Source organism: Carassius auratus, unplaced genomic scaffold (genome assembly GCF_003368295.1).
Source record: "Carassius auratus strain Wakin unplaced genomic scaffold, ASM336829v1 scaf_tig00035533, whole genome shotgun sequence".
NCBI lineage: Eukaryota > Metazoa > Chordata > Actinopteri > Cypriniformes > Cyprinidae > Carassius > Carassius auratus.
In genome coordinates this window covers 64186-77217 of record NW_020526237.1, presented here as the reverse complement: position 1 = coordinate 77217, position 13032 = coordinate 64186, and the positions used below count along the sequence as shown (strand labels likewise).

At 37.2% G+C, this 13032-nt stretch overlaps 1 protein-coding gene across 2 annotated transcripts; it reads right to left on the bottom strand.

Moving 5' to 3' along the window:
- Positions 1-2009: 2009 nt before the first annotated feature.
- Positions 2010-12607, bottom strand: LOC113082007 (E3 ubiquitin-protein ligase MGRN1-like). Of its 2 annotated transcripts, XM_026253907.1 has the most exons (17): positions 12026-12607; positions 11361-11479; positions 11174-11262; positions 10878-11027; positions 10389-10506; positions 10112-10178; positions 9879-9922; positions 9749-9796; positions 9566-9634; positions 9041-9200; positions 8548-8657; positions 8254-8468; positions 5232-5343; positions 5110-5155; positions 4511-4615; positions 4231-4274; positions 2010-3987 (listed from the first exon to the last, which is right to left on the bottom strand). In XM_026253907.1, the coding sequence occupies exons 1-16, from the start codon at positions 12111-12113 to the stop codon at positions 4234-4236; spliced, it is 1581 nt and encodes a 526-aa protein (XP_026109692.1). In that variant the 5' UTR covers positions 12114-12607; the 3' UTR covers positions 2010-3987; positions 4231-4233. The 2 variants fall into 2 exon arrangements, with proteins under 2 accessions (XP_026109692.1, XP_026109691.1); XM_026253906.1 differs by lacking the exon at positions 4231-4274.
- Positions 12608-13032: the final 425 nt, after the last annotated feature.

Here is a 13032-nt window from a genome sequence, read left to right as displayed (position 1 = left end):
ATAAAAAATAAACCTGGCGTAAATGTACGCACTGTACGGACATTATAAACCATGCATGCACAAACTCTTTTTCATAGTGAAAAAAGAAATAAGGTAACCAACGATTTTAAACCTTGTTTTCCTGTCGATATACACATTTAAATTAAATATTTTACTCATATTAATGGATATAAACACTGAAATTACATAATTTTACAAAAATACATTATAATTTCCCTGTGTATGCTATGTTTTGATTACAGCAAGCAGTGCTGGGTGCGCAATAATTAATCTTTTAAATAAACTACAGATCACATGTAATGAGAAATATTTTAGCGAGAACAATGATCAGTGATGCGCACTTCGAAATTATGGGGGACACTTCTGGATTCAGAGGTCGAACGGTCCATTGTCTGGTATAGGACCAATGATGGGCTAATAGCTTACTATACAACCGCAGCTGCACGGAGGTGTTGATACCGTGTGAAGGCATCTAACATAATGAAAAATATCATGTCTGACGGATATAACTAGGAGAAAACGGTAAGATTTGTTGTGGAAAAGTTAATTTATTTCAGTAATTTTACTCAAATTGTGAAACTTGTGCATTTAATAAAGATGTCTGTTCACAGAGTGCTGTATCAAAGCATTTTAACAGAAAGTTGAGTGGAAGGAAAAAGTGTGGAAGAAAAAGATGCTCAACCAACCGAGAGAACCGCAGCCTTATGAGGATTTTCAAGCAAAATCAATTCAAGAATTTGAGTGAATCACAAGGAATGGACTGAGGCTGGAGTCAAGGCATCAAGAGCCACAACACACAGACGTGCCAAGGAATTTGCTGAAAAAAAGAACTGTACTGTTGCCCAGTGGTCCAAAGTCCTCTTTTCAGATGAGAGCAAGTTTTGTATTTCATTTGGAAACCAAGGTCCTAGAGTCTGAAGGGAGGGTGGAGAAGCTCAAGTTTCTTGGAGTCCAGTGTTAAGTTTCCACAGTCTGTGATGATTTGTCGCTTTGGATAAAATCGTCTGCTAAATGATTAAATGTAAATGTAACTTTTGGGTGCAATGTCATCTATGGTGTTGGTCCATTGTGTTTTTTGAAAACCAAAGTCACTGCACCCGTTTCATTGCACGCTGAATTGAGGCAGTAATTAAAGCAAAAGGAGCCCCTACCAAGTATTGAATACATGTTCAGTAAATGAACATACTTTCCAGAATGCCAACAATTTACTTAAAAAAGTAGGTCTTATTAAAAGTAGGTCTGTAATTTGTTGTGATTGTGAATTGGTGGCCTTTTGTTAAATGTGAGCCAAAATTATCACAATTAAAAGAACCAAATAATTAAACTTTATTCTGTCTGTGTGCACTTAATTTATTTAATACACAAGTTTCACAATTTGAGTTGAAATACTGAAATAAATGAACTTTTCCAAGACATTGTAATTTATTGAAATGCACCTGTAATTCACTTATTAGAAAGAGTATTAGTTGGACTACAGAAATGTAAGTACGTGGTTGAAGATGTAATTAGTATATATTAATATTTTTTTGACTAACTTACCCAACATTATTCTAATTAAACATGTTTATTAAAGAATTTGCCGTAAAAGATAGGTGCATTTATTACAATAGGTCAGAAAAATCACCAAAAAATGTATAGATTTTTTTTTTTTGTGGATCTGTAAGGTTTTAATAAATAAATAAATCTAGGAAAATAAATTTTTAATTAAGTAATTTTAGAAAGTGTTTTGAAGAGTACTGAAGCCTCTGTAGTATCAGCACACAGGAGAGCACTGCAGCAGTAGAATATTTGTCTAAATTACAGTTTCTTTTGTCTAAATTTCAGTTCTACTTTTTATTTTCGGTGCCCCTGACCAAAGTACATGCAGAAATGGCGTATTATAAGTGACAAAACCCCATTTTGCACTTGAAGGTTCAACTTCTTACATTAAGGATTTAACATTCATGTAATTAATATACAAGTTGTTTCATAATAATAATAATATACATTGCTTTCATAATCACTGAACGTGTGCTTTAAATGACTTTTAATGCATAAGTGAGGAACAAGAAGGCACAGTGGAATATTTAATTGAAATGGCACATTATTTGAGGAAATAAATAATATGCATATTCCAGAGCAGTGATACTGTACATCTTACATTGACATTACCATGCAGAGCTGTAAGCAATTAAATCATTTGATTAAAATACATATACAGAGCAGCTTAATAGATATTAACAGAAGATACAACATAAATCGTGTTATTATAGCATCAAATTTGTATAAGCAATACCTTTCAACCTACAGAATATCAGATTAAAATGATCATTACAAACAAGAACATCAGCCACACATCTAAAGCATAAACATAGTCAAGGCTAAAGGTTGCAGCCGATGAGCACAAGAACAGCACGGCTAGGAGCAAAAGCTGTAGCAACACTTGCTTTGTTCTTTAAAGGCACCTAAACCTGCATATGCATAATGCTACAAGACACTGCAGATCTGCATGTTTGAGAACAATGAGATTTCATGCTTCTTGGGACTTGTTCACTGAGCTTTTTTCTTTCTTTCTTAGAAATACAGGGTCCAGCTGTGAAGAAATACAACCAGGCAGTCAATTATTCACAAAGTCGTCACTCTAAAACAATTCAATAACATCCGAACCGACACATGAAAGGAATGCCTTCACATGTTTAAGTATTTAAAAATCATATTACAATATTCATAAGCAAATAATTATGTAAAGAGAGTGCACAATGGCTTTTTTTTAGTCCTTTTAGTTTTAGAGCATAAATAGCTGAACAAGCAAGCACATTTAAAGCACTGTTAGACCGCACAATATTTGGTCATAAACTGACAACAAGTCCACCATTTCCGACAGTATTTGATCACTATGAATATTACATTTGAAATCAGGGATATACATATATTCAGAAGTGCTTTTCTGTTATTTGCATTTTCAGTTAGCACACACACAAATAAGTTCAGGATATTTAAGCACTTACTAAAACATTTCAAATGCACAGTTACAATTCTATTTCTGTATTATTCACTCATTAGTTCAACAGATGATCATTTGTTAAGTTCTACGGTTACTCGTACATATATCCTGAAATGAGTTTTATTGAAATGTGCTTTGTCTATTAATTGTAAAAACCTGCTGTATGTTTATTACCGTTATAATCAAGTCCTGGGTCAAAGCTCTATTTCCAGCATTACATAACCAATCACCATCAACTGCACTCTTAACAATACACACAAGTTCCTCAAAGAACCTTTCAGAGTTCATTAAACAATGTTTTTCTTAGTGTGAATAATATTTTAATCGTCTAGATAAACTTTTGTGCAATGGCAGGTTTCCTTGGATGTTCAAAGTTCTTCCCAACAGATGCTAATAAAAAAAATAAAAAAAAACACTATTTTTAAGTTTCTCCACAAATCAGCAGGAATTTCATCTGCAACAACCATCTACCATTTCACTAATCTTTTTCATTTATCTCATTCATTTAATTTAATTTCATATGGCTTCTGAAAACTTGATTACTTGATATATGTAGTAAAGACTGATCATTTCATTTGACTGGTTTTGGAGCCCGACAAGTACTTTATAATCAACTTTAGTGATTTAATGGAAGAAAGATAATAATGCAGAGTTTGAATAATGTAAAGGTGATTTTGGGTGAAGCAACTTGATCAAATAAAGCCCTAAAACCAAGCACAAGAAATATAACAGACCACCAGAACAAGCTCATAAGCCTTAGCCAGTTAATGTTCAAAAACAAAAGGCCTGGAACAAGAGTCATTCATATTCAAAGTGGGATACTGGAATGAGAGTGCATCGAACTGCAATGTGAAGACATATTGGGCTGTACAAAGAAGGAGATGAGCAGGGTTAAACATCCAGTTCATCATCGTCCATGTGCAAAAGGCTTGAGGGACCCAGGAGCGGCTGGCTGGAGCACCAGGTACTCTGAGTGTTCAGACTCTCCATTGAGCCAGATAACCCTACAGAAATGACCAACACTGCAGTTAAAAAACTACTCCACACTAATATCATAAAATCACATGCCATATTTTTAGAAACAGCTACTTTAAAGTATACCAAAAGGCATCAAAGCAATTATTTAATGATCGATTAAACCAGCCACACTTGAAACCGAAGAACTTTTTGTGCTGTATAGGTTTGCACAGCACTGAGGATAAGAACATGGAGGAAGAGCCGAGAGAAGCACACAGAGGCCTACATACCCATTACTCTTCCAAACCAATAGAGCAGGAATCAGGACCTAGAGCTGCCCAGAGCAAGAGCACGAGAGAAGGCAGGGAAAGGAAGTCAAGGAATAAATAGCACACAGGTTAGATAAGCTGAATGACCGAGAGCCAGAAACATAGCGTCTGTCAACTTGCAAGAGAGTAAGAATAAACAGTGTTGTTGGAGGAATGCACACAAGCTCAAGACAATAATCTTTCTGTAAAGGAAACACTTAAAGAATGCGCAATGGGCTCTTGTGTCCGGATGTGCGCTCACCGGGGAGGGACAGGTCTCCAGGCAGGTCACTTTCAGTTTTGGTAAAGCTGCTGTGCTCACTGCTGCAGTCATTCATCGCCTCTTCCTCCAAATTTAATCGATCCTCTGAAGAGATTCACAAACAGTACAAACAAAAGCTGTAATTGCACAATAGACTCTTCTTTTGTTAGGAGAAATGTCTGATATTAATGCATACAGGACACTAGCAGTTTCTGGATTCTATCTTCTCCACTTGCTTTCAAAATATTTGTAATAAGCACCTCCCTTCATCAGCTTGGGGTTATTAATACTTCAGTTCAGTGAGGACACATTCAACTGATCAAAAGTAACAGTAAAGACACTCAAAATAGCATAACTAATTTTTGGATCAAATAAATGCAACATTACGGAGAATAAAATATTTTGGGAAATAACTTTAATTTTTAAATCCTCCTATTTGGACATTTGGTAAAACTTTTTGTAGCCAACGTGGCAAACGATATGACTTTGAAATGTTTGCTTTCAAGACATTATTGATAAGACCATTTAACACACGAAGAATAGCATTCACATACTATAGCATTTGTTTTATTTTCCTATTTCTAGTGAGAGTCACTCACCATCTTCAGGAGACAGTGAATCGGGGGCATCTTCTCCTGCCGTACCCTGACAACACAAACACAGAAGAACATGAGAAAAGTGCAGGTCGTGTGTAAGATGATTTAAGAGCTGTGCTGCTGACCTCAGTGGGGGCAGGACTGCTAGACAGCAGCATGTGAGCTTGTGCATCCGACATCTCTGACAGTTTTTCTTCATCCTCCTCCTGAATGGGTGACGATGGAGAGCGTAGAGTGCTGCAAACACACAGACTGTCAGGACTAGCAATGATGCACTAATTTAGTCTACAAGTACAAACACTATAAGATGATTGTGCCTTTGTTATCCTGATCACAGGAAACTATAAAATCTCTTTTATATTTCATCTCACTATTAAAATGTGATGCACTAGGTGGCGCTGTGGACATGTGACACTGGGTGATGAGCGGTGATGAAGTACAAAGTGTTTTGATTCTAATCTGTATATTTGGATATTGCTAGTGACCGCGCCCCACAGGAAGGGGATCTGTAAGATGGAAAGAGAACTCAAACTACTATAAACAAACATGGACACTTCTCAGAGAAGACGAGTCAAGACAACATTTTTTTGGCAGTGACATAAATGTTGTGTTTTGCAATGTTTGCAGCTTACGCTGTTGTGATGTTCATTCACATTGTTTCTAGATAATTGTGTAGACTGATCAGATGTAGTTGAAATAATTGATCAATGCTTTGCATCATAATGTCCTCACATGCAAGGAAATTGCTACAAGAATAGGTTTGATTGTAGTGAAGTAGTAGTCTTCTAAATGTCCCAGAGTGTCCATCAAGCGCCAGGACGTCTCCTCCTGAGGACTCATCTGGAATCGTGTCTCCAGCAGTGCAGATCTTGATCAGGAAGGGCAGCAGGTTTGCGTGAGAGCATCTGCACGCACAGTGAAGTCAAGACTTTTGGTCAAAAGCCTGGTGTCAAGAAGGGCAGCAAAGACGCCACTTCTCTTCAAGAAAAACGTCATGGACAGATTGAAATACTGCAGGAAGTACAAGGACTGGACAGTAGAGGACTGGTGCCAAAGTTATTTTCTCTGAAGCTCCCTTCCGACTGTTTGGGACATCTGGAAAATCAACGGTTCGGAGAAGACAAGGTGAACACTTCCATGATTTTTTTTGTTGAGCCAACAGTGAAGCATCCTGAAACCATCCATGTGTGGGGTTGTTTTTCAACCAAAGGAGTGGACTTTCTCATAATTCTGCCCAAAAACACTGTCAGAAATAAAGAATGGGATGCCCTGCAAGAGTGACTTCTTAAAACGATCCGTGCATTTTCCAGCATGATGGAGCACTATGCCACAAAGCAAGATTGATAAAGAATTGGCTCAAAGATAATTATATTGAAATTTTGGATCCGTGGCCAGACAACTCCTCGGATCTCAATCCCACAGAGAACCTGTGATCAGTCTTCAAAAGGCAGGAGTGGGCGAGCAGAAGCCCACAAATTGTGATCATCTCTGTGAACTAATAAGACAAGAATGGATCTCCATCAGTCAGGATTTGGCTCACAAGCTAATATCCAGCATACCAGAGCGAACTCCAGAGGTGATGAAGAACAAGGGTCACTGCTGTAAATACTGACACATTATACATTTTTTTTATATATTATATATATATTTTTTTTAATCTACAAATACTGAAGCAGCAAACTTCGCAGAACACAAAATTTGTCACTTGCAAAACTTTTGGCCGTGACCTTAGGTTAAAACAGGAAGATGGACAATGAGTAAAAAAAAAAAAGCCTGCTTCCTAAGATATTGAACACATTTTCCTTATTGCCAATATGTCAACAGGATGTACTGAAAAGGGCAAGCCGAGTCATTGTTCTGATTCATGGAAAGAAGAAGCTTATGACCTCTTGCGCTGACACACAGCCAGTCTAAAGCAGGAAGTTCAAGCTCAAGCTGCCATAGGTCACCTATTATTACACTGTCACGAGAATTTATTTACCAAACAGTCTCACTTGAGATCAGCCAAAAACATTATTTCATTTTTGAAAGTAGTGTTACAAAGTCCTTTAAATAGTTTGATAAGTGCTATTTTTATTCCTGTGCCCCCATTATGGCTTTTTGAAAATGACCTTTCATGCAGTGTGTAACAGCACTAAGTGAATGAAAACATCCTGCAATGTTTTAAATCTGAAAGTGCAGTGTATAAAGTTTGTCCCCACCCAAAAAAAAAATTATAAAAAACAAGTCGTCTCTAATTTATAAAAACTAGTCGTTTTCGAAAATGAATCCCAAGCCATTTCATGTTGACGTCAACATTGAACATTAGCATATTGCCCGCCCATTTGGTGGTCTTCAGGTTGCTCTGAATGAAAATGCAAATAAATTTTTTTTGCCACTAGTTGCCGCTTTTGGACCGGTTTGCCAGTAACACTGTACACAAAGCAGCACTGCGCTCACAAACGCTGCTTTATCAGGGTTACAGGCTCATGATGAAATGAAAATGAGACCAATCAGACCAATCACTGCAGATTAGGCTCATGCAAAGGAGGGGTTTGGAAAAATGAATCATTGAGTGAATTGTTTGGGAGTCATTGAGCAGGTAGGATAAAAGATAAATGCATATTATAAGACAATGAATGCGTTTTTTGACCTGTTGTAGGGATTCCCAGGACAAAAATATGAACCTTTCCTAACCCATAATAGGGGCGCTATTAAATATTTCCTGTTTCCTAGTAAAACATCTGTGCGGTGCAGAATGAGTTCAAAGGAAAGAGAAACTTGACTTGTTCACCTGACTGTTTTTAAAAGATACGCTAACATTCAAAAAGTCAGAGATTTGAAGAAATTAAGGATGTTTTATATTAATCAAGTTATATTAAGGAAATGTATAATGTTACAAAATATTTATTTCCAAAAATAAATACTGTTCTTTTTGAATCCAGAAAAAAAAAAAAGTATCATGGTTTCCACAAAAACATGAATCAGCACTACTGTCGACGCTGATCATGTTTCCCCAGAAGCGAATCAAATGAATCATTTCTGAATGATCATGTGACACTGTAGACTGAAGTAATAGTGTACAGTACATATCCACACAATGTTGTTAGGTCCAATTGCTTGTCTCTGTCATAGCCCAAAAACAAACATGCAGTGGGTCAGGTTTACCTGTCCGGTGACTTGCTGACTTTGCTCTTCTGTCCGCCGCTGTCTCCAGAGTGGTCAGGTGAGCTGAGCTGCCTGCTCTCTCCACTAAGGCTCCCAGAGAAGTTGATCTCATCATACAGAGGAGCAGACGGAAGGCCAGGGGACACGGCACCAAGACCGTTCAAAGCCTCCAGGAGCGAGATGGGCTCAAACCCAGGCGGAACAGAGTCTGAGCTCTGAGATAAAGCAATAAGAATCAGAGAGTGATGCCTTGTTGTTTTGTATAGAGACAACACAGATGGATGTGTGTCATACCGAGTGCTCATCATGATCCATGCTCTGAGCCAGCACGGGGCTGAAGGAAACAGGAGAAAGCGCTCCAGGCTTCTTTCTTACAGCTCGAATCTGAAGAAGAGCTCGAAACGCTGGAGACAGACAAAAAAGGCTGAATTTATTGACATCATATTTGGGATGTTACTCAAATGATACACAACCGTGGGTCTGTTAAACTGATAGTTCAACCAAAAATACAAATCGTGTCATGTTTCCTTCGGTGTAGCAGAAAATAATATATTTTGAAGAATAAGGGTTCAGTTCCCACTGACTTCCACTATATGGTCAGAAAATACAGTAGTTTCGGTTCCCATTGACTGTCATTGTAAGGAAGAAATATGCTTTAAGTCAATGGGAACTGAAACCATTTTGTTATCAACATTCTTCAAAATATCTTCTTTTGTGTTCCATAGAAGTAAATGGCAACAGGATTTAGATTTTTAAGTGTGCTATCCCTTTAAAAGCAGTTACATACGCAGTCGGCAGATCGGGCAGTTGTTGGCCTGGTAGCGCAGAGTATCAGCGCAGGAGTTACACAGGCACAAGTGCCTACAGGGCAAAATCAGGGTGTCCCGCAGATCTGACAGACACACCACACACTCGTTGCTGTTGTCACTGTTCTCATCATCAGACGGCTGGGGAGAAAAATCACAATGAGATATTCCATTATTACAGGGACCTTTATAAATTAGTGCTGTAATAATTGCATCCAAAATATTTACATATACTGTGTACATTTATGTATATATAAATGCACACACATACAGCAAATATTTAGAAAATATTAACATGTATTTATATTCGTACAATTTATACTGTATATAAATATATTTAATATAAAAACCTAACATATTTTTCTGAAATATATACACATGCATGTGCTTGTATTTATATATACATAAATATACAAACCACAAATGCATATTTTATGTAAACAAAAAAGTTTAATTTGGATGCGATTAAGACAAATGTAATGAACTTAAATTGATCATCTTTTCACCTTTGTCTCTTGATTGTTCTTGTTCTCAATTCCATAAATCTCCTGTAACAAGTAGCTGACACGGTCCACCTGTGGTGTACAAGCAGATATTAGGGAACAAAAATATTATGAACACATACCATCGCTAACTGGTAATTGGTGGAGTAATGCTACAAACAGGACAATATGGAAATTAAGACTCACTATTTGTTTCTGTTTCAAAGGTTTGACCGAGAAACTGCCATCAACATGCTGTAAATGTAAAAAAGAAAAAACATGATCGACAAATACACAACTGCTTACAAAAGTGTGCATATGACATCAGTCAACTCACTCTTTCAAATGCTGCCAGCAGTACATGGGCATGTCCAAAACAATCTGAAATAAATGATTACAATTAAAATGCACATTTCTAACAGCGCTAAGTAAACACACTGATTGGTTCTGTTTTTAAATATTCAGGAAATACTGCGCTGTGTAGACACAACATGTTAAAAGTGTTGACTGTTAGAGCAAACCATTTAATAATTTATAATCTATTCTACTATAATTGTCCTGAAAACATACCATCTCCTTCATCAACCACAGCCTGGATCACCATGGGAAAAACACCTCTGTCTAAATCAAAGTTGAGCTAAAAAAAAAAAGAAGAGAAATGCATAACTGAGGTCAAATAATTTACATCTTCCAACGCAAGTCATTTTCATTTTATTGGATTTGCTTGATCTTGCCTTTGATTATGTGCAAACTAATAATGCAGAGGTCAAATCAATATCTTAGAAGCCAGTTTGGATTTGAGCATCAGAGGAGAGAGACAGCACTGAGCTAGACTGAAGATACTTACATCTTCTTCCTTCCATTCAGATAAATCGATCTTGAAGGATGGAAGGGTAAAATGCTGGCTAACCCCTCTTTTGTAATATACGGTTTCCGAGACCAGTGCAGGAGTTTTGGGGTTGTATCTTAAGAAGAGAAATATACTGTTAGTGCACAAATATCATAAACACATTTTCATAATAATGCCATTAAGGTACTTCAGATAATATTCAATACATTTACAGAGATTTTCCATATTTAAATGTAAATTCTCTTTGGCTCAGGGGCTCCAGTGATTGATTGCAATAACTAAGCTTTAGTACATGCACAGCTTTACAAATTAACTTTTAAAGCAGAACAAGAACAACTGCATAAAGGAGTTACTCAAAGGATTATGTAATCCAACTCTTTACAAATTGCTATTCTTACACTAAAAGCAAGTTGCTGTATTCTTTTCTTCTCTTTTTTATTTCTGACCTTGTAATGTTTAATTAAAACTATTAGTAACTATGCTTACATTGCCATCCCATTAGAGAACTCCTCAAAAGCCTGACAGTAGATAGTGATGGCCACTCGTGCATCAGAGTCAAAGGTGAACTCCACTCCATACAAGGCCCTTGGTTTTGCACCTTCATCATCAGTAGGACTATCAGCATCATCTTTATACCTACAAAATTGACAACAACAATGCTACATTACTTAATAGCAAGTGTGTCAATAAAAATAGAAGGGACTACATACAGCACCAAACTGAGATCATTTGTTATCAAGATATGATTGATTATATTTCATATAGCAATCCTGAATCAGTACCTGACCAATCGTAATGAGTCTTTTCTGATATTGACAAGACTTCTCAATGTCTTGACCGGCTCATGGGGCGCTGGAGTAACATAGGGAAACTGTGGCAGGTAATGAAAAAATTAAAACATGAAAAAGAGACCACGACAGTGGAAACACCACAAACCCAAGTCAGAAAACCTTCAGACTTCAGATGTACCTGCACTGGGCGGTTACCAAGGAAGTTGAGATCCATGTTTTCTCCAAACAGGTAACCCTCTGGATGAGGGGTGTCAAACTTCTCTCCTCCCATGAAAAAATGGCTAGCAAAATAGTTTCCTTGGAGAAAGAAAACAGTAATTATATAATCTGATGCATCATATTAAATGTATGGTAAATTCTTACAGACTTTACATCAAGGTCTCCACTGCTGGGATTTATCAATAGTTTTCATCTTTTCGACATTCTTCACAGCATCCAAAAGGACTATAATAAGTTGCATTTTGCATTGGGTCCTCAGATCAAATAAACAGTTTTTGGCTTGCTCATGTGTAATATTGTAGTTGTTTGGTACTTAATACCTTTCTTAATGGCTGTGTTACTTACCTTAAATTACCTAAATTTGTCTATATATTAAGGAAAGCATTGAAAACGTGGCTATAAATAGGCTAGGTAGACAATTACACTTGGAAGAGTTATATGTGAAGAAACCATGAAGGCATCCTTTGTCATCGTTTACACTGGCAGTGAAACTTGCAAAAAATGAACCTTTTTCATATAGATCTTTAACTACATCGTTATTAGATTAATGGGCTTATCTGAGCTCATGAAATCAAGTTAAGTGCATACAAGACGAGAGCCTTCTATCACAACAGTCAGTCTTACCTGATTTCGGAGGATATCTGTATGCAGAATTGGCCTGGATGTCGATGTCCTCAACACCAGCGATTCTTCGACTGAGAATTGAACCCATTTCTCCAACACAGTCCGATCAGATCAAAGTGACGTTCGTGGTTATTAAATGCGCACAACAAGAAGTCAGCTAACATTAGCCGCGTGATAACAACAACGGCTCCGAATCGACAAAGCGCTCAAATTAACATGACATGTGTTTGAACGGCATCTTTGTGCCTCTGAGTCGGATCAGATGTGTCTCGTACAGTCGTTTTATGTGATGTTCAGTTCAGTCCGCTGGATCAGACTCGACACTCTGTGGCTAACTGACTAGCAAGCCAGCACCTAGCTAACGTTAGTTCGTTCGCCTGTCACGAACTGGTACCCACTAAAACAAGATGCGAACAGGCATATAAACACACAAAAATAAATTATAAAAGACTTGCAGATAATTCTGTCCCTGGTGTTTCGTCTGAAATATTACAGACGCTGTGTTTTCTTCGTGAAAACGCAACACAAGGAAATGGTTGTTGCAAGGCGACCCCGAGAGGGTTGTAGCATATCGCCACGTGATTGGCTGAGCTCTTCACGTGAAGCGAATACTCGTCCAATCAAAAGAGCTCAAGCTTCTGCGATTGGCTGAGCTGACCATGAGAGCTCTGTTTTCATCTAGTCAAGAGAACACAAGCTTCAGTTGTCATCTCGCTGAGACACGGACAATAATGTACAGTATATTTTGTGGCCTAAATATCTGTAAGATCTATAATTATGCGCTCTCTATTCTATTTTTTATTCCAACTGCTTGTTTTCTTTTTATTTGTTATTAAAATTACCCTCTAACATTAGCATTCTCAATTATTTTTCTCTTCTTTTTTTTACCCTTTTTGTTTATTTAAAAAAGACTCTCTAACACTAGCATTCTCTATTCTTTTTCTATTCTATCTACTTGTTTTCTTTTTATTTATTGTATAAAAACCTTGCGTACTGCGTTAGGCTAA